This window comes from Poromitra crassiceps (genome assembly GCF_964638095.1).
Source record: "Poromitra crassiceps genome assembly, chromosome: 19".
Lineage (NCBI taxonomy): Eukaryota > Metazoa > Chordata > Actinopteri > Beryciformes > Melamphaidae > Poromitra > Poromitra crassiceps.
In genome coordinates, this window is record NC_139646.1 from 137698 (window position 1) to 163932 (window position 26235).

Below are 26235 nucleotides of genomic sequence, written 5' to 3' on the forward strand. Positions count from 1 at the left end.
CCATTTTCTGGGTCACTGCATTGCATTCATTACTGTCTTTGAAGACATCGGGCTGGGAAGGAATAATGCTTCCCTTTCACTTGCATTGAGAGAGAGGAGAGTTGTGACTACCGGAGTTAGGGCCAGAGGCCTGGGAGGGAGGGGGGACGAGGAGGAGGAGGAGGAGGAGGAGGAGGAGGAGGGGGACGAGGAGGAGGAGGAGGAGGGGGGGGACCGCTTTAATACGTGACATCTTTATCTAGTTTTAATTTCCGTCATAAATATTGAATGCTTTATTTGCTCATCTGCAGCTGCCTCCACTCAGTCAGTGTGTTGTGTCTCTGTGTTCAGCACACACCATGTTTCTTCTGTTCTAGCTCGGGGCCAAAGCAATAGTATATTAGGTAACGATTTTTTCCATTTTCAAATGAACTCCAAAATGGACTTTCGCCGATTGAAACAGTAAAAACCCGGCAACATGGACCCCACCACCGGATTGAATGAATATGAATAAAGGACCCTGTAAAAAACAACAACTCTAGTGCTCCCTCTCCTGAATCTACATCAACTAGCGTGTGTGAGAGAGGGAGGAGAGGAGGAGGAGGAGGAGGAGGAGCAGGCGGGCAGGAGAGAGGCTATTGGCCGCTCTGCGAGAGAGGGGTGACACTGACATAGCGAACACTATGGGAGTCATCTGTCCATCCCCTGGGTGAATCAATAGGTGCCATATGACGGTGGCTCACCCATCAACTGGCGTGGCGACTGGGACTGCTGCTGGAAATTTGCTTAAAGCCTACACCAATTAACTTCAACATGACAGATTCAGGCAGCCAATGAGTAAGGGCTTTGCATCCCCGCCGCTCGCCTGACTCTGTGGGTGCAGGAGGGAAACCTCAGCTGTTGGGAGGGATGGTGGCGTGTGTGTGAGTGTGTGTGTCTGTGTGTGTGTGTGTGAGTGTGTGTGTGTGTGTGTGTGTGTGTGTGTGTGTGTGTGTGTGTGTGTGTGTCTGTGTGTGTGTGTGTGTGTGTGTGTGCGTGTGTGTGTGTCTGTGTGTGTGTGTGTGTGTGTGTATGTGTGTCTGTGTGTGTGTGTGTGTGTGTGTGTGTGTGTGTGTGTGTGTGTGTGTGTGAGTGAGTGCGTGTGTGTGTGTGTCTGTGTGTGTGTGTGTGTGTCTGTGTGTGTGTCTGTGTGTGTGTGTGTGTGTGTGTGTGTGTGTGTGTGTCTTTGTGCACGAGCATCAACCCGTACACATTTGTGGTGGCGGAGGGGGGGGGGGGGCTAAATCTTGCAGTGATTCAGGCCTGCGCTCCCTCCTCTTAATGATGATGTCAGTCTGTGGAGATGCAGGCACACATTGGAGCTGTCAGGCCCTCATCAATCACAGAGGGGTTTGTCAAAGGAGGCCGGCCCAGATTAACGAGGCGGGGACAATGACGGCGGCTCATTTGCATAGAAAATTACCCTCATCTTTAGGAAAGTGATAGCGCCAAGGAACAGAGGCTGACAATGGGGATGTTTGGCGCCGCCATTGTAGCCGCGTTCCGATTGCTGCTCCAGCGGTCGGAGAGACCTCATTCACGATAAAAGCTCTTTGATCGCTGTTGAAAGCCAATTAGAAGAATGCTGTATTTTTCCATTCGTTTATCTGACGAAATGTCGCCCTCGAATACAAATTAGGGATGAAACGATAACGGGTTTTAATGATAACCGTGATAAAATTCCTGATGATAAGCGTACCGTTTGAATTTTTCATTATCATTAAAACCGTGTTACCGTGATTACAGCACTTTGAAAAACGTGGTAAATAAATACTGTCCATCATCAACCGTCTCCCACATGCAGATGTGCCGCCTTGGAGAAATGAGTTCAGTGAGTGCATCCGTTTCAGCACATTTTAACAAACCGTGATAATACTGAGAACCGTGATCATTTTGGTCACTATGATCGTGATATGAAATGTTCACATTGTTTAATCTCTAATACAAATCAAAACCTGTATTTCTACATCGCCGTGAGAAAGCGTGATATAGATTTTAACAGGCTATATTCAGGCATTGAGACGGGTTTTTGAGCTTTTGTGTTGCTGAACGCACACTCAGATTTGCCCTGGGATGGGAGGCAGGGGGACCAGGCAGCGGTGTGGTCCCCCTGTGTGTCCCCCTGTGTGTGTCCCCTGTGTGTCCCGTGTCCATTTGCTCTCCTGCCCAAATGAGACAGTGATGAATCAAGTGGGTTTTTTAGCTGCGTTTTTATGAACTCCTCCAAGAATACAGCCTCACTCCATCTTTAGCCGCGGCTACAGCGAGCGCTCCTCCCTCTCAGCCAGCGAGCGCTGTTGTGAGGCGGAGAAGACAATGGTTAAAGCTACATATTAACACAGCCTGTTGTTCTGCTGCCATCTGCCAGCTCAATGGCCTCCTCTCTCTCTGACGAGCAGGACAGTAAGGGTCATGTCACCTGCAGGGACAGGCCAGAGTACATTAAGACAGAATGGTGCCACTCCAATGTGTGTGTGTGTGTGTGTGTGTGTGTGTGGGTGTGTGTGTGTCTGTGTGTGTGTGTGTGTGTGTGTGTGTGTGTGTGTGTGCGTGTGTGTGTGTGTGTGCGTGTGTGTGTGTGCGTGCGTGCGTGCGTGTGTGTGTGTGTGTGCGATGTATCCCAAGTAAAAGTCTGCACATTCACATTTGCACCTGTGTTAGAAAAGAGAGTGATTGCGTGCATTATGTGACATTGTGTTTGTCCTTTCACCAAAAGAGAGAACGTGTGCGTGCGTGTGTGTGTGTGTGTGTGTGTGTGTGTGTGTGTGTGTGCGCACGCGCGTGTGTGTGTGTGTGTGTGTGCGTGTGTGTGTGTGTGTGTGTGCGTGCCTGTGTGTGTGTGCGTGTGTGTGTGCGTGTGTGCGTGCGTGCGTGCGTGCGTGCGTGCGCGTGTATGTGTGTGTGTGTGCGTGCCTGTGTGTGTGTGTGTGTGTGTGTGTGTGTGTGTGTGTGTGTGTGGTTGTGGTGGTCAGCAGGGGGCCTTCCTAACTGAGCGCGAGCGGGACAGTTAAGGTGCCAGCACCATGATGGAGAGGCTCCTCCTTCACAGGAGTCCAGCAGCTGGCAGGTTTTCAGCAGCTTGTGTTAAAGGACTCCACATACTTATTTATTTTTTATTTTTTTATTTTACCTTTATTTATACAGGGAGAGTCCCTTGAGAGCAAGCTCTCATTTACAAGGGAGCCCTGGTGTACAAAGAACATATACAGCAGTTACAAAATTACAGGTTAACACAACAGACAATAACAAGCATCAAGAGCATAATTAAATAATTTCAAATAAAACATGAACACACCCTGCGAGGAATGCTTTCTAAAAGTGCTTTAAAAGAAGCAAGCGGGATCAATTTATCCATTTTTAAGTTTTCCTGGAGCACATTCCATCTGTTGGGGGCGAACCAAGAAAAAGCGGTCTTTCCTTGTTCGGTTCGCACCCGTGGGACAGACAGTCTGATATAGGACCGCGATCGTGTTTGATAACCTCCACTGTTACAAGAAAGGAGTGCGGATAAGTAAGGTGGAAGTTTCCCAATTAATGCTTTATAAATAAATATCAGACAGTGCTGATCTCTACGCTCCGACAGGGAGGACCAACCCACATTTTCGTACAGAATACAATGATGTGTACTGAAAGCATCACCTGTAACAAAACGCAGAGCGCTATGATATACAGCATCAAGAGGCTTTAAGACGGATGGAGAGGCATACATGTAAATCACATCACCATAATCAAAAACTGACATTATCAAAGATTGGACAACAGTTTTTCTGGCCAATAATGAAAAACAAGACTTGTTTCTATACAAAAAGCCGATTTTTCTCCTCAAATTCTTTGTGAGATGTTCTACATGTACATGAAAAGAAAGTTTGGTGTCCAACCAAATACCAAGATACTTATAAGAATGAACTAATTGAATTTGGTCACCTTGAAGCGTACGGATACACAAATTATCATTTCTGTTTAAAGATCTTGAAAACAACATCCACTTTGTCTTAGTGGAGTTCAAAACTAATTTAAGATCGAACAGGGACCGTTGCAACGAATCAAAAGCGGCCTGCAAAGCTAAGACGGCCTGTGCCGGGGTGGATCCAAAACAATATAAGATTGTGTCGTCCGCGTAATAATGGACATTGCAGAGATCAGAAGGAAGAAAAATGTTATTTATATAAAGAGTGAACAGGATAGGCCCGGAGATGGAACCTTGGGGCACGCCCTTCCCGACGTCCAATGAAATGGATTTGATATTTTCCGCCGTTACAGACTGTTTCCTTCCATTCAGATAGTTAGTAAACCATCTGACTGAGGGGTTGTCTAATCCGATGGCGGACAACTGAGCAATCAAGATATTGTGATCTACTGTATCGAAGGCCTTGGAGAGGTCTATAAAGAGAGCCGCACAATGCTGGCGGCTATCCAGGCCATTCAGAATGTTATTCAAAACAAGGGATGTGGCAGTGACCGTGCTATGGCCGGGTCTAAAACCAGATTGATGAGGCTGAAGAATGTTGTAAGTATCTAGAAATGCACGGAGCTGTACGTTCGCCAAGGTTTCAAGCACCTTGGCAAGGCAGCACAATTTAGAAATGGGACGGTAATTATTTAGATCGCTCAAGTCACCACCTTTAAAGAGGGGTGTAACTTGAGCAGTTTTCCATATGGCCGGGATCTCGCCCGTGACAAATGTTAAATTAAATATATGGGCAATTGAGGGGGCGACCAGGTCAGCGCTGGTCAGAGGTTTGGGAGCGGTTAAGAAAGAAGAAGATTTACCATCCAGGTCAAAGGTGAGAGGTCAAACTGTGGAAGGTCAGTAGATGCTCTTTTGCACTTTCTCTATCTGTCTCCCTCTCTCTCTCTCTCTCTCTCTCTCTCTCTCTCTCTCTCTCTCTCTCCCCCTCTGTCTCTCCCTCTCACTCACACACACACACACACACACACACACACACACAAACACACTTCTGAAAAGCTAATGTAGAACCATGCTGTAATGCACCTGGCTCAATTGTTTGTTCGACCACCATGGGACTTTCCAGTCTGAATGTACTCTTTTCGGTAACCTTAACAACAAACACGCGCACGGTGCAATGAGTGCATACAGTATATAGAGGGCCTTCACAATTGACACTAAAGAAGACCCCCGCCTCTAAAGTAGCTACGCTAAAAAAACATTAGCTTCCACCACTGCGTCTTCTACATTTTTGTAAGTGTCGAGCCAACACTGAACACTCAAACGCCTTCTAGTTTAAATCTTGTTAAGAGCAGTATCTCCACAAACTGTCTTTACGGCCAGTAAATAAATAGATAGTAGCTTGTCATTAATCACACTCTAGATCAGAGTAGACACTTTCAAACCCTGACAGTATAGACTTGGCATGCCCCCCTTATTACACTGTCATGGACCGATAAGCACCCACGCCAGCGCCACTCCACCAATCAAACATCTGGCATCTGCGGGTCGTTAGGGAGGGCGGCGAATCAGATCCCTCGCTCGTGCAGAGGGGAGTCGGCTCTGTGCCCGGACCCTCCTAATCTCACCAATGGGAATGCGGCACTCCTTGTAATCCAATTATGGGAGCGTAAGCGGTTTGTTAGACACTGTGCGTTAATGTAAGCACTATCCAATATACTCTGGGCTGGTAACAGCATGACTGGGGATACATTTTGCTCCGTGGAACATAGGAGTAGTATACAGCTGGAGGGGCTGCTGCTGCGGTAATATCAGGATCAGCACATTTGCCTGGTATTTGCTTTGGCCTTTTGGATTCTCATTTGTACCATCGCAAAGCAGGCCTGTGAATACAGCAGCGGGAGGAGAAGGGTGGCGATAACCCCAGAACATTCAGAATGATAATATTGCTGACGTAGGTTGTTCTTCTTCGGGGGGCGTGATGACTAAGACAAAATGTAATGCTTCTAAAAGGCGAAGAACGAGAAAGGCCATCCACAAAGTCACTGAATACTAAAGGCCTGTGTCAGGGTGTCATACGCTAATCATATAGTGTCAATATTGTCTGAAAGGAGGAAGCATCGACCCGGACCCAGAAAAACTGTCAATAATGACATAGTGCTTTTGATAATGTTCAGGTAATATTACCTCAACTTCCTCAGATACATGTGCAGTCATCAGCCGCTTCTTTTCACCTGACAGCGAGGCGTTTCACCGGCAGGACATAGCGCATGGGAGGATCACGCCATTCCCCCTCAGTTCCCCCCCCCCCTCGAACAGGTGCCCCGACCGACCAGAGGAGGCGCTAGTGCAGCGACCAGGACTCATACCCCTCACCGGCTTCCCACCCGCAGACACGGTCCAAATTGTGTCTGTAGGGACATCTGACCAAGCCGGAAGTACCGCTGCCGGGAATCGAACCCAGGTGTCCTCGTGGTAGGCGAGTGCTTTTACCCAGATGCCACTTCATTGCATTGTCTGAACAGCATTTCAACAGCTGCAAATTACAGCATTACTGTTTGCAGTCTTTGCAAGATGACAAGTCGCTTGGTTTTTTCTCATCTGGCCATTTCCTGAGAGGCAGCAAGTTGCGTGTGAAGAACACCCTGCATCTGACATGGAGAGACCTTTAATCATATCCTCTTTTTTCCCTCTCTCACAGACGCACTGAATTGAACATAATTAGATGCTACATCACCTCAGTGAGGGGCTGCATGGCAAATCGTATTAAGAAAAACCAGTGTGTTTCTGGAACGCGCGCGCCGATTCCTTTACATCTCGGGCGTGTGCGGGAGCAAAACCCCACCGAGGCGTATTCTCTCCAGCCCCTCTGTAACTAATGACGCCGCTGCCCAGATCTGACAGTGAGCTGTGTCTGTATATTGTGCTTAATATCATAATAATAATGAGAGCAAATTAGAACAATCAATTTCCATGGCTGGTTGTTGATTGGATGAGGAGGTGGAAGTGACAGGAGGTGATCCATCATCCTTGGCCAGTCACATTAAGGAGAGCACTGTGGAGCAGGTGGGCTGGGCTGGAGGCCAACCGCAGCCAATGGGAGCGAACGGGGGGGGGGGGGGAGGAGGGAGCTCCATTACACCCAGTGTTCTAAAATCAACTGCTGCTAATGTAGCCGCGGACCGGGTGAACGCACGAGGGCGAGCGAGGATGGAGGAGAGAGAAAAGGCACGAGAGAGAGAGAGAGCAGGATTTTAGACTGGTACAAGTGGACTTGTGATGAGTGAGTGAGTGAGTGAGTGAGTGTGCTTACTTGTGTGTTTTCTCTATCTATCTATCTATCCATCTATCTATCCATCTATATATCTATCTCTATCTATCTATCTATCTCTATCTATCTATCTATCTATCTATCCATCTATCTATCTATCTATCTATCCATCTATCTATCTATCTATCTATCTATCTATCTATCTATCTATCTATCCATCAGCTTGTTCATGAGTCCCTGCACCTGCTATTTCCCTTCTGAAATGTCAGTTAATCCACTGACATATCATCAGTATTCTTAACGGAAGCTGATATCAAAACACTGATCAGGTGCAGCGTTTTGTCCCCTTTCTATTGTTTCGGCCATTTAAACACAGTCACCCAAGCCATCCACAAAACTCAATCCCATGTGTCCCCACAAGGGGTCAGTAAAGTCCCACTTCCTTATTCCACCAATTTACTCTTCAGCATCATGTGATATTGTCGCTATAAAGTGTGTGAATGTAGATCTAAAATAGGCATACATAAATGCTAATTCTGAATTTTCTGGTAGTAACTGCTGACCTCACGGTGAGTGGAAACACACACACACACACACACACACACACACACACACACCCACACACACACACTGTCTCTACTTTCTCTCTGTCTTTTCTCCCCCTTTCTCTCTCCTCTCTCCCTCTCTACTCTCTCCCTCTCTCTCTCCCTCTCTACTCTCTCCCTCTCTCTCCTCTCTCCTCTCTCTCTACTGCCTCTCTCCTCTCCTCTCGCCCTCTCTACTCTCTCTCCCTCTCTCTCTACTGCCTCTCTCCTCTCCTCTCTCCCTCTCTACTCTCTCCCCCTCTCTCTACTGCCTCTCTTCTCCTCTCTCTCTACTGCCTCTCTCCTCTCCTCTCTCCCTCTCTACTCTCTCCTTCTCTACTGTCTCCCTCTCTCCCTCTCTCTCTCCTCTCTCTATTGCCTCTCTCTCTCTCAAGACCAGGAAGACCGCTTCAGAAGGCAGAAAAATGAGCAGTGTTGGTGGACCCCTCTGGGGCACGCAGCGACAGGCGGCTCCATGATGCCATCTGTTTGTGACATCATCAGTGATGTCATAATTCAAGGATTGTGATGTCATCAGTGACATCACTTGAGCCAATTGTGATGTCATCAGTGATGTCACTCGAGCAATTGTGATGTCATCAGTGATGTCATAAATCCTTCCTGGCTGAGGCTACAATATATAAGTGGTGGAAGATGCAAGGAAAGCCATAAAAAGAAGAAGCCGCTGCTCGCGTACGATAATTTCCCTCCAAAAAGGATCATTTTGACCCTCAGGTACGATAATTCAACATTTGCCACCTGGCAACACTGATACTGCCTTCTGTTTGAGACACAGCATACAAGTCAGTGTGGTACAGTGACACATCTGAAGGGATGGCTGTTCAAGCAGGACATGTTGCCTGCCAGCTCCATCACGCCATCAGTGCAGGAGACCTGGACAAACTGAGGAGCCTGCTGCAGAGAGACCGCTTCAGAAGGCAGATCAATGAGCTGTGTATTTATGGGTTGTGGTGGAGGTCGACCCCTCTGCTGCTCGCAGCCTCACGGGGTCATGCTGCCTGTGTGCACTACCTGATCACACAGGGAGCACAGGTAGACCTAGCTAACAGGTATAACTCGACACCTCTCTACTATGCCGTGTACGACGGTCACCTGGACTGTGTCCGGATCCTCCTGGAAGCCGGGGCCGACCCTAACAGAAGCAGACACGACTCAGACACCCCTGACGACTCAGACACCCCTCTCTGCCTCAGTGCTGAACGCGAACACCTGGACTGCTTCCACCTGCTGCTCCAGGCTGCTGGCGTTCTGACCCGTGACGTGGCTTCTGACCTGCTGGAGGTGGTGCTGCTTAACAGGTGGAACACGGCCATCGTCCAGCTGCTGCTGGACCACGGCGCTGACCCGGCCCTGGTGACCACAGAGCAGGCACAGCTGGAGAAGTGGGCAGATCCTGAGGCTCTCAGGGTGTTTCTGGAGGCCAAGAGATGTCCTCGCAGTCTGGCCCACGTGTGTCGGATCCTGATCCGCCAAGCGCTGGGCACACATCGCCTGAACCAAGTGCACTCCCTACCACTACCACAAGCGATGAAGGACTTTGTGCTCCACCAAAACTGACTTGGAACTTGAAGGGAGTCAGTTTATTTCATTTCATTTCCTAGATTTAGCTCTTCAGTGACTGTGTTTCAAACAAATCCACGACCAGAGATGATATACCATCAGCATACACCTCCTGTAGCCAATATTAATATGATGTGAGGTTCAGTTAGCTTTGCACAGAAACAACTGGGACTTTTTACTTTTATACTTGATTACATTTCAGAGCCTGTAATTGTTTTACTTTAACTTGATTAATAAACAAGTTGAATCAGTACTTCTACTTTTACCAGAGTCTTTATTTACACAAGTAACTGTACTTCTACTCAAGTAAAGAAAAGAGTGTGTGTAGTGTACTTAAAAATTTCCCATCTCTGCTCCCTTTTACCCCCAGACACACACACACACACACACACACACACACACACACACACACACACACACACACACACACACACACACACACACACACACACACACACACACACACACAAGAGAAATAATTGCCATAATGTTCTAATGGAGACAGGCTAGCTTGGCTGCTGACAGTCGCTCCATCATGGCTCTTAAATGTATAAATTGTGCTGAATGACCTTACATGTACACAGGCTGCTCACATGCATGTGGACTCTCTGTCTCTCACACACACACACACACACGCACACACACACACACACACACACACACACACACACACACACACACACACACACACTTCATTTCCCTAACTCACTTTCATCACACACACACACTAAGAAGCACAGTCATCACTCAACAGTTAATGTCCCAAACCCCTGTTGGAATTACTCTACCACAGCCAAACTCCTCGATTTAGTGGGGGGCGGGGGGTGGGGGGGTGGGGGGGGGAGTCAAAATCTGAACAAGCGACATTAACTACATTTGCACCTTTTATCAGTCAGTGTTGGAGTCTTTCTCTCTAATCATATTTGTGCTAAACGATGGCATGGGGTGAGTATATTAGATTTCATCAGTAGCCATCAATCATGAACGCACTTAACACGATCAGCTCCCCAGTTTGTTCAGAGTGAACAATGGGGGACGGGCGCGTCCCGCCCGCAACAGAGTAAATGAGGAATTTAAATACTGCACAAGAGACTACAGAGACCAGGAGGGGGCCGGCTGATTAAAGGACACAATATCTACTTTTCTCACCAGATCATCTGTCAACGGGATGCAGGAGGAAGTTTACTGAAATAATGTGCTGCTAATGTCAAGTTATTCTGTGCATGCTGCACACACAAAGGCTGCTGAGGATACTCACTGTCCCAAATGTCTGTGCAATCAATGTACACACGCACGCAGGCGCACACGCACGCACACACACACACACACAGCATTTCCCATCACACCATCATCCCCTACTGTCTGGTATTGATGGGTAATTTATCAAATGACATCTCATTCACTGTGGAGAGGAAATTAAATCATGTAGTATCAGATCCCCATTATGATCATGAGATGTCCCTCTTGAAATGTATGTCAGTGAGATTATGTCCATTTTTATTCTTATTTTATTTGAGATCATTATTAAGTTGACTTATAGTCATCATGGTAATGAAGAGGTGGCAAATACAAGATGATGTGGAAGGCAGTAGAGGCACTGATGGTCGTTACAGATCACCATTTCTAATTGCTCCATTTATTGGGAAGTTTTGGGGGAGAACGATATTGTGTTATGCTCTTCCTTTATCAACAATTAACACTGAGGTGCCCATGATCAAGGCACTTAAGTATGCCTGTGTTGCTCTAGTGCTCTATGTCTCCCTGAGACTGAGCCAGCCGATAGGTTAACTGTGCCTGGCTGAGCCACGTGTAACGTATAGGGCAAGCCGACTTAATATAAGTCCGGTGTGCAATAAAGATAATTGGCACGGAATGTATACTTACTCTACGTATTTTGCTCACTTAGACGTATTCTACTTATTTTTGCTTCTATCGCATTTACTACTGTTTATTCTATGCTATGCTGTGTTCTTATTCTTCTTATTCTGCTTATTTTGCATTTACTATTGTTTACTTCATGCTATGTGTGTTCTGTGAGCGAGCTACTGTAACTTGTCCCAATTTCCCCCCCGGGGATCATTAAAGTCTTTCTGATTCTGATTCTGATTCTGATTCTGATTCTGATTTTGATTCTGATTCTGATTCTCTATAGGTTTGTATCTGTTTGTCGCTGCATTGGGCAGCTTGCAGGTGTGAAGGTGAAGCAGGTCGTTGCTAAAAGAGCGCACATGTTAAGAATTCCCTTGAAAAATTGAAAAACTTGGAATAATGCATGCCTGTGACAGAGTGGCAACCTGTCCAGGGTGTTTTCCCTATACTATGTAATGTATGTAGGCTATCTGCAGAGTCAGAGCCTACAGTTTCAGGACTGTATTGCTAGGACCAGTGTTGCCAGATCTCAGTAGAGAAACAAGCAACCCGGTCTCTGGAAACAAGCCCAAAAGAAGCAACACAGTTTAACTATTAACATTATTTGCAGGGCGTCTGGGTAGTGTAGAGTAGACTTCTCAAGTGGAGAAAAGACTCCTCCAACGGGAGAGTTTTTGGATTTTTTTCCTAAATACAATGTCACCTAACGGCCTTAATGAGGAATTTGATATTAAGCTCTTTGATATTAAGCCCCTGGTGTTGACAGTAATAGAAGGTGCCAAATCATTCAAAACAATAAGCATTTTGCTTTTAGGAGTATTGTGCCAGCGTGCAGCGCTGTTCCAAAACGTGTCAACGTGTGTCGTTGCCTGGGAAACGCACATCCCATAATACAACTGTTCGCATCGCATCCCATAATAGTATGATGATACTTGGGATGCCATTGCGAACATAGATGCGAACAGGTTAGCTAAAACTTTAGCGTCGCCAGCGACGGCCCCCACCGTTGCGGTCAGGGTACGTTTCGAAATCCCTCCAGGCCTGAAAGATTTTCTAGGGCAGCGTTTCTCAACTGGTGGGTCGCGACCCAAAGGTGGGTCGCGTGGCCGTTTTGATTGGGTCGCGGACATTGGCCAAAAAAAAAAAAAAAAATCATATTTCATTTGAGTTAAATTCAGATTATTGAAACTGGATTAGCCTGACCAGTTTTACTTGTTTAACAAGCTGAAGCATATGCTCGGCCTGTAATTGAAGAGAAGTCCGCCTTTTCATTTCATATTTAATTTTAGTTCAATTCAGATGATTGAAACTGGATTAGCATGGCCCCAGTTTAATTAAAAGTTATGACCAGTTTAACTAAAAAGCATATAGCCTGCCTGTGATTCCTTTTGATTTCATATTAGTTAAATTCAGACTATTGAAACTGGATTAGCATGACCAGGTTAACTTGTTTTATTATTATTATTATTAACTTGTTTAAAAACATATAGGCATGTAATTCAAGATAAGTCTGCCTTTTATTTCATATTTCATACAGTTCAAATAAGACTTTCTGAGCATGACCAGTTTGACGTGTTTAAATTTAAAAACATATAGGCCTGTAATTCAAGTCTGCCTTATTTCAATTGGTTTTTAGCCCTAGTTGCACTTCTGTTGCACTTTTTTGTTCATTTGAGGTTTATAACAGTGCATGAAGGCATTGTGTATTAAATTAATGCGCTATTTTTTGTGCAATAAATTTGAGTGGTTTAAAAAAAAATCTGAAATTTGGGTCGCGACTTCATGACAAGGAAAATAGTGGGTCCTGAGGCTACACCAGTTGAGAACCACTGTTCTAGGGGAAACACTGGTATATATATATATATATATATATATATATATATATATATATATATATATATGTATATATATATATATATGTGTGTGTGTGTGTGTGTGTGTGTGTGTGTGTGTGTGTGTGTGTGTGTGTGTGTGTGTGTGTGTGTGGAAAACAATAAAACACAAAAAATGGTAGGCAGATGTGCTTGGTTGGGGTGGCTTTTGGTGTTTTGCGGTAAAAGTGGCTCTCCTATTGACTTTGTCCTGCCAGTGTGGCTCTCATTGAAGAAATAGTGAGGATCACTGGTCTATGGTAAGTGGTAACGCTCACACACTCAAAGCTAGCCACCATAACTGAAATGTACATGTTTGGGCTGTTGTGTTGTCATAGCTCAATAGTGAAGCTTTTGGCCCTACCTGAAAGTAGTTCTTGTATCGACCTCTGCATTGACCCGGTGACCTCGGTGTCGGATCGCGGCAGCCCGGCGGGACCACTGGCTCTCCCCCTCGGAGGGCCCTACGAGCCTCGGCGAGTCCAAGCGGTGTTTGTGTTGGGCCGATGCCACAGCGTGCAGGGAGGACCCTCCATAGGGTCCGACTCCGGACATACAGCTAGACACATAAACATAAACATCTACTGGGTTCAGTTCAATAGCAAAACAGTCAATATGGGCACGGCAGTTCATGGTTTGGGCCAGCAATGTCTCTTCAAAGTTAATTTACTCCTGACGCAACGTGGGCAAGTTCATCCACATTGACAAACATTTCCTCATGCGTTCACATGGAGCTTCCTGGCCCGGCCCCATAGAGCACCGCAGGGATGACGTCTTTTTGTAGGCTTACCCAGAAGTCGATGCACTGCTGGTTCGTAAGGGGAAAAGGCAATGGGATTTGTTTATGGGAATTTTGGTTAAATGCATGAAATAAGGTCTGTGGTTAACAAAGTTTAGGAAACAGCGAAGTTTGTGTTCAGCAAGATAATCTTCACAAATCATAAAAGTGGTCCTCATTTGTGAGGATTATCCTGCTGAACACAAACTTCACTGTTTCATAAACCTTTGTTAACCACAGACCTTATTTCCTGCATTTAACTGAAATCTCCATACAAAAATCCCATTGACTCTTACACGTAGGAGCCGGAAGTACTAGCGCTTTCCGGACATTCCTGCGGTGGTCTATTGACTGTCTGATGATAGGGACATTCAACGACAATACAGAATGATGTACGCTCAGGCTAATATGTTGATACGTAAACTTAGTATGTGCTCATCGTCTGTGAAGATTACTCCGTTTGAAGCGTTTTGTACACCAATGTATACTGCCCACTTGTGGCGGCGCTACAAAAGTAGAAGTATGCAGAAACTCAAGGTAGCATATAATGATGGCATGAGGCTGCTGCTGAAAGTGCCAAGAAGGAGCAGTGCAAGCCAAATGTTTGTAAGTATTGGTGTTTCGACATGCCCTGCTGTACTCAGGAACTTCATGTACAGTTTTATGTGCAGGATCTCTGAGTCACCAAATAGCATTATCTCAGCACTTGTAAACCCTGCCATGAGTATGGTTAGGTTCACCTCAAGGCTTTGGAACCACTGGCGCTTTAGCCTATATGCAAATATTGGAACTATATAAATTTGTATCTGTCTGTATTTTATTATGTTTTGTATTCTGTATATTTTTTATTGTGATGTACTATGGACCGCCTCTGTGTCTGGAATAAAGTGTTGATGGATTGATTGATTGATTGATTGATTGACCCATTTCACAGCAACCGTTTTGAGGTGGTAAGCAGGAAGTAAAGCAGGTGTAATCAATACCATTAGTGATGGTTCCATTCCATTCAGGTGTTCGAATGCCAGGGCTCTCGTTAATGTTGTTGATTGATTACACCTGCTTTATTTAGCACCTCAAAACGGTTGCTGTGAAATGGGCCTATTGTCAAGTCAAGTCAAGTCAAGTCAAGTCAAGTCAAGTCAAGTCAAGTTTATTTGTATAGCACATTTCATACACAGAGGCAATTCAAAGTGCTTCACATAAAATGGTTGACATTGTCCACAATCCACCATACCAGCGACCTTTAATATAGACACCCCAACTTCTAGTCACTTCCTGTATCTGTGTCACGTAGGTTTAGCCACGCCCACTTAGGAGACTGGTCTGCCAATAGAGCGCCGCAGGAATAAGTCCGGAACATCGATGCTAACACTTCCTGGTTCTTCACTGTTTCTGCCTATGGGATTTTTGAATGGGTTTTTGGCGCGATGCTTCAAATGAGGGCTGTGGTTAACGCAAGCTTATTCAAACCTGAACCAGTGTTCAGCAGGGTAATCTTCACACATCACTTCACTTTCTCGCCGAGAAGAGCCTGGTGACGCGAGGTTAAGCCAGGTCAACCAACAGCCCAAACCCCACTGCCACGTGCTGCCTTAGACAATCACTCAAAATGGTGGCTATGAATGATAGAGACAGTCCGCATGTCTGGGAACGCCCATACAGGCTCTAGGAACGCCCACAATAGACGCTGGGTTAGCCTGGGGGCGGGGTCAGGGTGGGGTAAATTCCCCCGTTCTATCCATTCAGCAAAGTTAGAATTTAGCTGATAGCCCAGCCCAGGCAGACACGATCGGGGATTTAACCACCGCAGTAAACGCACATCTGAGCAGACATCTTGTGTTCTGCTCTAGAACCCCCAAACATGTAGTTTAGAGCGGCAGCACCGTCTTTTGGTGAGTCAGCCCATTGAGATATATGGGCGGTTTTACCCCACTCCCACGCCAACCATTTAACATTTTGTGGGCGTTCCCAGACATGCAGACTGTCTCGTCCACATATCCTGGGATGGATAGAACGGGGGTTTTTATCCCACCCTGACCACGCCCCCAGCCAGGGCTGAGCCAGCTAAACCAGCATCTGGCCTCAACCTATAGTTAATCTGACCTATGACCGCTCCTGAAGTGACGTGACGGGTCTGACGGATCCTAACAGCAGGTAAACTAACCAATACAGCCCACAGATCACACCTCAAGAGTAGCCTATACTACTGATAGCTGACAGTCACAGATCAAGACATGTTTTTATCATCTTTAGAATTAATTATCATACAATTTTGTCATTAAGTTGGGCTTGCCAAAATTGTGCTACATTATACAAATAAAACAAATAACGTTAGGCTAACAGTTCGTTTTGTAGCAAGCTGCTATCATAAGCTAACATGATTATTGTGCCTCATCATTAACATAGCTACTCACACTGTGGTTGAGCTAACATGCCGTCCAAATCAACAATAGTTTTAAACATTAAAGAAATGAAACTTGATTCACATTCAATAATATTACTCACTCTGATTAGCTGGTGCTGTTGCGAAAAACGAGGGCCCTAGAATTGTGGTCCTGAAACTGCAGCCTCTGGCTAGCTGCAGATAGGCTACATGCTGCATCCTCTGGCTAGCTGCAGATAGGCTACATGCTACCTCTGGCTAGCTGCAGATAGGCTACATGCTGCAGCCTCTGGCTAGCTGCAGATAGGCTGCTACCTCTGGCTAGCTGCAGATAGGCTACATGCTACCTGATACTACTCTGCTGCTTTCCTGCCTTCTGCCCAATGCATGCTGGGAAAGGGTCCCGCCTCCTGTGCAGGAATAAGTGGGTAAGGAGGAAAAGAATGAATGAAGAAATAATAATGCATGCAAAAGGAAAGGGGAATAACTAGCTATTTAGCTATAACAGAGTAAACTCTGTAATTGCGTTATTGTAGCCTAATCAGTGCCATCTATGAGCGTGCCGTAATAAGTCTGGCCTAGTGGCCTTAACCCCAGAAGCCCAGTGAACAACAAATGAGCTAAGTGTAGACCTGACATTCATTAAGACCAATAATGAAAGTTAAACTCAATCTCCTCATTCAGACTGAAAACATCCTTTTGTATAACAACAATGTAGGACAACAACAATGCAAGCTAAACTGGTGAACATATGTTGAAATGAAGTCCTTGCCTCAAGTCCATTTGGAGCAATCAGTGTCTTTGTGATGTTTGTCTCAGATAATCTAGCCTTGACTGTATTTTCTAACGGGTTAACAGATTACTGTAACTATGCTGTTGTTGTCACTTATGGGCCTACTTACTTTCATGTAATGAGGTGTGTGACAGGCAGTGTAGGTGCCGGCCCAAGAGTCCATAATTAGAAAAGAGGAATTTAAGCCTGTAAAGTATGAAGCAGTAGGCCTAGCTATTATGTGGTATTTTCTTTTCTAATTATACTTTCATATACTCTGATGAAGGCTGGATAGCCAAAACATGTCATGTATTTTGTATATGTTGTTAATTTTTTCTTCTTCTGATTTTCTCTCCATTTTTTGCACTTGGCCAATTCCCCCTGCTGTCTCGGGCATTGCTCCACCCTCTGGCGATCCAGGGAGAGTTGTAGACTAGCACATGCTCCTCTGACACATGTGCAGTCGCCAGCCACTTCTTTTCACCTGACAGCGAGAAGTTTCACCGTCAGGCTGTAGCGCGTGGGAAGATCATACTATTCCCCCCAGTTCCCATCCCCCCAAACAGGCGCCCCAACCAACCAGAGGAGGCGCTAGTTCAGTGACCATGACACATACCCCACTGGCTTGGTGGCTTCCCACCCACAGACACTGCCAATTGTGTCTGTAGGGACCACGTATGACCAAGCCGGAATTACCGCTACCGGGAATTGAACTGGTGCAGGCGAGTGCTTTTACATTTACACCCAGATGCCCTTGACTACTCATTGAGTAGTCATCATCTGTGCTTGTGTCTTGTTGTTTATTTTAAATGCTGCCATTTTGGCCAGGACTACCTGGTGAAATAAAGGTGAAATAAAAATAAATGAAGACATTTGCCGTCTGTTGATGTGTTCTCTTTCTCTGTAAATATCGAAGAGTTCTCAATATTTTTGTGCAAACCCCCACAAAAGGAATATTTAAAAAGTGGCCATATAGGATTTTACTCTTGAGTGATTTCTGTTTAAAATGTATTAGCCTACCAAAATAAATGTTTCTGTGGTGGGACTGTAAGAGTGGGGAGTGTGAAACAGCTGATCAAAATACCATTCTTCTAAATGATCTTATTGTACACTGACTTTTTGTACTTTAGCCTACTCTCTTATTGTGCACTGAAACAACCGACTTTGACAGTGATTTTAAACTAGTCTTAATTCCGTCTTCAAGAAAGGATCATCTACGACTTCAACTTCCTCAACCACATGTTGCCGACAGTAGACAATATAAATGACTTTACATGACACAGCATAAGGAAAGACAGAAAGAAAAGCCTATATCACAGCTCATGTTAAACGGCTCATAACCAGTCTGATGTCTGACTAATGTCAGCAATAAAGACCGGGGGAGTTCTGCCATTGAAGGCGAGAAGGATCAGACTTTCTCAGAAACAAAGGTAATCCAAACTGTCTGCAGATATCACTGGTGGCGTTTCTTCTTTGTGGATGCCATCACTTGTGTGGCCTCCTGAGTGAGGCGTTTCTTCTTTGTGGATGCCATCACTTGTGTGGCCTCCTGAGTGAGGCGTTTCTTCTTTGTGGATGCCATCACTTGTGTGGCCTCCTGAGTGAGGTTCTTTGTGGATGCCATCACTTGTGTGGCCTCCTGAGTGAGGCGTTTCTTCTTTGTGGATGCCATCACTTGTGTGGCCTCCTGAGTGAGGCGTTTCTTCTCTGTGGAGGCCATCACTTGTGTGGCCTCCTGAGTGAGGCGTTTCTTCTCTGTGGATGCCATCACTTGTGCGGCCTCCTGAGTGAGACTCGGATGAAGTAGTGAAAGAAAAACAATCTCACAGATGAAAGGATATTTTGGTGCTGCTGAAGCAAATGGAGAGTGGCAGAGAGAGTGAGGTCTTCCATTGCTCAAGCTCTACTCTTTCACAAACCATTTACTTGTGAAATAATAGAGTTTACAGTGCACTTATCAAGCAAGCTTGCTTGGGAAAAATGTGGATCATTACGTTCAATGGGAGTGCCTCATGGTGTCTGCCCCCCCTCCCCCCTCCCCCCTCCTCCTTTTTTGTGCCTTCCCCAATGAATTGTATCCCTGTGTTAGGAGCCTAATTGATTTTTCATCCAAAAGCAGCATGACGCGACAGGCATTCACACTGATAGAAGTCATATGACACAAGCCATGTGACCCGCATGAGAGCCAGCTCGTCTTGTCGGGTTAACGTCGGGAGCACGTGTCTCAGGCTGAGGCTCATTGGCTGGGTATTGGAGGACTCGTATAGAATACACAGCAGGAAGGATGAGCAGGGAGGAAAGGTTACACGGGGGCGGCATCAGGCATGAGAAACGATAGTTAAGACAGAAATCGACATTACACACGAGAACTTTATCTGAGAAATGGCTGCAAAGAACAGTGAGGAGTCCATCTCTCAGCTTTTCAGCAGGTCTCTCTCTGCCTCTATATCTGTACTTGCATATACCATCACTTTCATATCATCCCTCAGCGTGCAGCGGCGTGCACTGATTCACACACTTTGCTTATTTATATAGTACATTTCAAAATAAATGTTTTGCTTCACACACACAATCAAATCAAAACAAAAGTAAATAAATTACTCAATAAATAAGTAAATACATAAATAAAGCAAAACAGATTCAAGAGTTTTCAGAAGTGTTTTAAAGCAGCGATTCTCAACCTTTTTCATATCAAGGAACACTATTAATTCAAATCTGTGATTTTTTTGTTAGATAGGACCCCCCCCCCCTCACACACACACACACACACACACACACACACACACACACACACACACACACACACACACACACACACACACACAATTCATGTCTGTAGAGATATAACAGTGAAGCTATAACCAAAATAGTCATTATTCTATACATTATCTAATTGTGTTCTTGTAAATGAAACAATAGTGAAGTGTAACATTTCATCTATTTGCTGAAGACCCCCTGGAACCCCCTCAAGGACCCTTGGTGGTCCCCAGACCCCTTGTTAAGAACCACTGGTTTAAAGGGCACATCTTGGAATGCTTTTTAAATTTCATACAAATCTCTCTCCACATAAGACTTTGTATAATAGCACATTGTAAAATCACTGTAGAGAAAATATATTATTCCAATGTATTGATCATCAAACTCATCATGTGCTTTCATGTGCTGTCCATAGGGGTTTATGACTGTCATGCATAGACAAGATCTTATTGTTCCTGAGACATCCATATACACGGCGGCGCGGTAGTAGCGCTGTCGCCTCACAGCTAGAAGGTCCTGGGTTCGATTCCCGCCTGGGACACTGTCTCTCTGCTTCTTGCATACTAAATATGAAATGTAAATAGACTGCACTGGGTTCATAGGCACAAACTCATGTGTAGATACATTTATAGTCCAATACAACATTATTTCACTAAACCATTTTGAAAACTATTATTACAGGCCGTCTGTGTAAATAAGAATTTGTTCTTAATGACTCGCCTGTCTAAATAAAGGTTAAATAAATAATTAAATAAATAAATATTTAAAAGTTATGTTTGTTGTACGTTTTTTGTATGTTTTGTTAACTTACTCTCATGTGTTTGTGCGGCTGCTATAGACAAGAGGGTAACTCCGAACACTGAAAACTCCATTAGTGTGTGTGATGCTGCACTGATATCACTGAAGAGTCATGTGCGTAGCAGGGGGCGCTGTGACTAAAGCCTGTGAAGAAGTGTTCAAAGCCGATAACGTGCAGGACAGTCATGTGTCAGGAAATGAAGTAGATCCATTTCATATGCTAATTCATGCAGTCCAGCCATGCTTTGAGTGAACAAGTCAAAGCTTGTCCACTGAGCAAGTGCAAATCCTCATAAGTGACAGAAACATTCAGTTGTGTGTCCCAAAAGGTGGGTGGATTTCCATCTCATCAAGTCATAATAAAAACACAGAATATCACAGTCTAGGCTGAGAAAGTATGTGAACCTCAAGGATGATGGCTTATGAAAGAGGGTACAATCAATGTGATGACATTCAGATATGGTTCGGCGATGCCTTGCTCTATCACAACATTTTGTGACATCAAAGGTTTGGCTACTAACAGAGTGTGCTCCTCACAAACAGAGATCTGTTGTAGTACTGACCTGTTCTCAGTAAAACTTCTTTCTGGTTATAGTTCATGGAGCACAGAACAAAATATTGCACTTGAAGAGAAGATTTAAACATCAATATAAAATATTATTTATAATATCTCAAAGTACTTATGCATGCCGAACAAACACCAGATCATTAGACATAAGGACCCCCCTCCTCCCCAAAAAAAAAAACAGTAACAGAAAAAAAAGAGAGAGAGAGAAAAGTATAGACAGTTTTCACAGAATTGTCAGTCCTGTCCTACTGTAGCAGTCTCTTCAGGCCTGTCCTATTATTAGCAAACACTGCAACAGGAAGTGAGCTGGGGTTCAATTTAGAATGTTTTTGTTGTCAAGTTAAAACTGTCTATAGAGCAAATAAACATGTCAGCTGGCTTTAAAGGAATTAACAAGTGAATAAATGAGTGAGTGAGTGAGTGAGTGAGTGAGTGCGTGCGTGAGTGAGTGAGTGAGTGCGTGCATGCGTGCGTGCGTGTGTGCGTGCATGCTCATACTAAGGGTTACAGGCCTGGTGTGAAGTATTTAACATGTCTTCTGTAATTACCACTCTAATAGTGATAGTTACAGTCACCTGCTAAATGTCAGAGCAAGTGGGGCAGTGGTGGCCCAATGGTTAGAGAAGCGAGCTTGTGACTGGAAGGTCGTCGGTTCAATCCCCGGGACCGGCAGGATAAATCTGGGTAGGGAAAGTGAAAAAGCAGCACTTGGCCCTCCCTCATTACCACCACGAGGTGCCCTTGAGCAAGGCCCTTAACCCCAACCGCTCCAGTGGAGCTGCTCAGTGGCCAGCAGTCAGCCGATCAGACTGTGGTTGTACTGGTCAGCTTCCAGGTGTGAATGTGAACAGGGAATGTGAAAAAGAGAGCACTGCTCTTAGTGAGACTCCCCTGAATAAATAAAGGTAAAAAAAAAGTCTGAGAGGTAGGTTGAGATTGTGGGTAGGCTAAAGTGCTAAATTAAATCACCTTCTGTAGTGTCTAATGACACACAATTATTAATAGAGCACAAACATTGTCATCGTTGATCAAATGAGTAAAGTAGTAAGTAGGAGTTGGAAGTGGAAGACTTCACGGACGTCCACTCTACTCCACAAAGTAGAGGCCGTCTGTCCCATGAGTCTTATTAGTCATCATTCTGATAGACTCTGGGTGCCCAGATTGCTCCCAGACGACTCAACAGAGACTCGTCATAAATCTTTATAATCATTCAAGCAATTGTATGATACTATACAATATACTAATTGCTATAACAGTTATGAGGACTTATGAGCAGTAGGCTATTTGCTGGCTGTAGCCTACAGTAGGCTAAGTAAAGTGTAAAACATTTTTTTTCTTTCAAACACTGTTGTCACTTTGAGATGGAGATATAAAGTATTATGAAATTATGAATGCTAAACTTATAATGCATTATGTTCACCACTTATAATACTTTATAATCCTTAAGGATTATAAACAATATGACAATTATGACAAATTGTTACGCCTATAATAGGCATAACAATTGTTATATAATTTATAATCCTTAAGGATTATAAACAATATAACAGTTATATAACAATTATATAACAATTGTTATGCATGATTATACAACGTTTAATAAAGTCTTATAAATGCATTATAATGCCTTATGAATGCGCTAATAATCTAGGCTAGACATGAACTTTACCATAGAAAGTAAACGATGTGTAGGCTATGTTTACTTCTTTCTTTTTTTTAAGGGGGGGTGGGGGTCGGGGGTCGGAAGTGATTCGTCACTGGGAGGGGCGGGGCTTTCTCTGCGTTGAGCCGCCCATCAAGACGACACGCCTCCCCTCTCCCATACAAGCATGCCTGCACCTACATATTATGGGGATGCTGGACACTTTACAAAAGTTTTGTAGGCCTAGATGAGCGATTTCTCATATCAAAGGAGCAAATAATCGCGAAGTAGCCTACTCATTCATGACTTAGATGGCGGAGGAAGTGTTACTGGCAAATAATGCGAAAACCACGGGGGTAAGTGTTTGAACGTCTATTATTATTATCATCCGAGAGGTTGATTGAGAGAGATGTAATAGCGAACAAGGCATTTCATTTATCTTTGCCATTATACACTGTGTTGGTTGTTTATTTTCTGTCCGTTTACATGCTAAAAACTAACCGATGATATGATAAGCTGCACTTTGACCATTTTTAGACACATAGTTTGTCGATTATCCAATAGGTGAAACGAGATTAGGAATAATTTGTTCCATGGGCTCGTGGATGGATGTGTGCCAGACGGGGACACCTCGCCATCCCCGTGCCGGACAGACTCCGTGCGCTGTAGCCTACAGTGTGCATGATGATATGGGTCCGGCGGGGACCATCAGGGGTTCTTGAGGGGGTTCCGGGGGGTCCCCACTCAGCAAACTGATGAATTGTTAAATTTCAGCATTAGAGTTAGAGAATGCAGAAGTGTTGATGAGTGTTTTGATCGTTTATCTAAACAGATAGGCCTAATACATTCTGGACAACATCATATAAACAATACAAATATTATCAGATTTGAGAAGAGAAATGCATGTTCGGGTATGAGAAATGATGGTATTTTCTAAATGTGTGTTTTTTTAAATAATCCATGACTAGAATGTTGTAAAATGCCATACAGTAGTATAGACTATGGAACAGGACTAAACAGCACCCTGGTGGGTCCCCAAATTGGGGTGGACAGTCCGTTTCTGTGGGGTTCCTGTGAATACAGGAAACGTTTAATTTCATTGTTATTCCTCTCCTATAGGTTATCATCACTAGTATAGAGAGTGTAGAAGACTGACAGCTTTGATTATGAGTTTCATCATCCTCTTAACCCATTGATACCTGATGCAGCATTTGTGTGTGTATCCCTTTAAGACCGCGAACCGCGTTAACGCGGTTCGCGGTCTTAAAGGGATACGCACACAAATGAGGTATATACACGCAAATGCTGCATCAGGTATCAATGGGTTAACCTCACAACCTACACTGCACCATGTGCATTGTAGGATAGGGGGGGGGGGGGGCATTTGGAGTTCTTTATGGCAGAACCTCATCAAATGGCTCATGGTCTTTGACATGTTTGGGAATTGGTCCGGCTTGAGGCTCTGCTCCCAGGTCAGGCCATCTTTGACTCAAGACCACCATGTCCAAAACAACCTTGGATATATCGGTAGCCTCAATTCTAGCTTACAAAAAAAATACATTGTATAGACTTTTTCTAACAAATCAGCTTTGGCCAGTATATTCCTGTGTAAAACATGGCACCCGCTGGCAAATCAACATAAATTGAACGCTTACAGAGCAGCATTGTCTGCTATCAGCCATGTTCACATGTCACTGTCTTAACTCTCTGGCCTCTGGCTATTAGCAGCTAAATTAGGTTTCTTCAAGGCATCTGTGCTGTTTTTGTTCACTCAAAGTGTTGCTCATCCATTGCCTTAGTCCCATAGGAGTTCAGAGGCACTGCAGTCCGTCAGGTCCCCCTAAACTCACTCACTGAGTTTGAAGTTGAGCCACTGAATGGTTCTCCAGATATGAATGACAGTCATACAGATATGTAAAGGTTACAGTACTACTGTAACCTTTACATATCTGTATGACTGTACTGTCAGTAGAACTGCCTTAGCTGAGTTGTGAAAATCTAGGTCACTTTTTTTTTCTATAAGCAGGTTTCTCTAGATCTTAGAAAGCTGCTTATTTTGACACGTACATTGCTAGGTCATTATTTGTCCTTATGTAAAATCCACTGGCTGTGTAACAGTTCCGGAAGTATAACTGACATAAATTCCTTTGCCTTAACACAGAGTTATTTAAATCTGCATCTCAAGTATTTTGCTTGTTCCGTTGTACTGTAAACATTTTACTGTGTAGTTTCTGTTGGTATCTCACACCTTCTTTACCTCTTCTTGTCCTCAGCAATTTACTAAGTCACTGCTGGCAGTGGCTTTCCTGGCCTCATTTGGCAGCTCCATGCTGTATGGCTACAATCTGGCAGTTGTCAACTCTCCTGCACAGGTTTGTATCACTACCATATATTATATTATATATTGAACTTTATTGAAGGAAAACCCCTTGAGATGAATCATCTCGTTTTAGAGGGGGACCTAAAGAAAGAACAAGAATGCATCAACAATACAACAAAAGAGAGTTACAGGTATACATGAACATGTAGAGGTACAAACCTCGCACAAGCAAAACACACACGGACGCGCATACACACCCACACACACACCCACACACACGCCCGCACCCAAGGGCAATTTACAATCGTCAATTAACGATTTAGTTAGAAACAAGAACAAGTTGTTTTTAGATGAGTAAGTAATGCATGCCTGAACATGAACAGTGAAGTAATAGAGCGCAGAGAGTTTGGTAGGTTGTTCCAATCGAATGGGGCTTTGAAATTGAATGCCCTGATTGAGAGTTTTGGGGACAACAAATGAAGGATATTGGGAGTGTCTAAGCGGATATGAAGAAAGCGAATATGGGGGATTAAGTACTGTTTAAGGTAAGATGGATAGTTTGATTCAAAATACAATGCTACAGCATGCGCTGGGACGCGTCATCAGTGATGTTAGCTGGGGTCGTAAGGTGTTTCGGGTCTGTCAACATCATACACCCTCGCCCAGTAGACCCAGCCGAGGCCGATTAAGACCCCGACCCGCGTCCCGGAAGCAGCCGCTCACGGATCAGCCTTCCTACTCTGTCTGCAGCGTTGCCCGCGGAAGGGTTGATCACGCCCAATCCACTGCAATAGAGCTAGTGCTACACCGCAGCATTGAAAGACCCTTTGTGCATGGAGGGCTAAGGCTCTGTGGGTTAATCCAGGCCGCGCTCCTCCTTCGTCTCACCAGACCCTCCCGGGGAAAAGGCAATCCTACTATGCCGCACCATAGGCAAAGAGGATGCCTCAAGAAGGCCTGTGCGCTGCACGTGACTCGCCTGCGCCGAGCACCTCGCTCTAGCCTGAAGGACCCCAGGCCGCGCCGATCTTTACACAACTTTTCAGGAGGCTAATCCGTAGCGTTTGGGGATTTCTCCCTCACGAGAGAGCCAGTCTGGGGTGCTTAAACCCATCC

The 26235-nt window shown here is 44.7% G+C and overlaps 1 protein-coding gene across 1 annotated transcript in view; it reads left to right on the forward strand.

The window, feature by feature from the left end:
- Positions 1-24220: 24220 nt before the first annotated feature.
- Positions 24221-26235, forward strand: part of slc2a15b (solute carrier family 2 member 15b) — a gene marked incomplete at both ends in the record, with an annotated part of 39311 nt that continues 37296 nt past the window's right edge. The window contains 2 exons of the mRNA XM_083655256.1: positions 24221-24271; positions 25028-25171. Of these exons, the coding sequence (XP_083511382.1) occupies positions 24221-24271; positions 25028-25171 (195 nt within the window). The remainder of the gene's footprint in view (positions 24272-25027; positions 25172-26235) is intronic.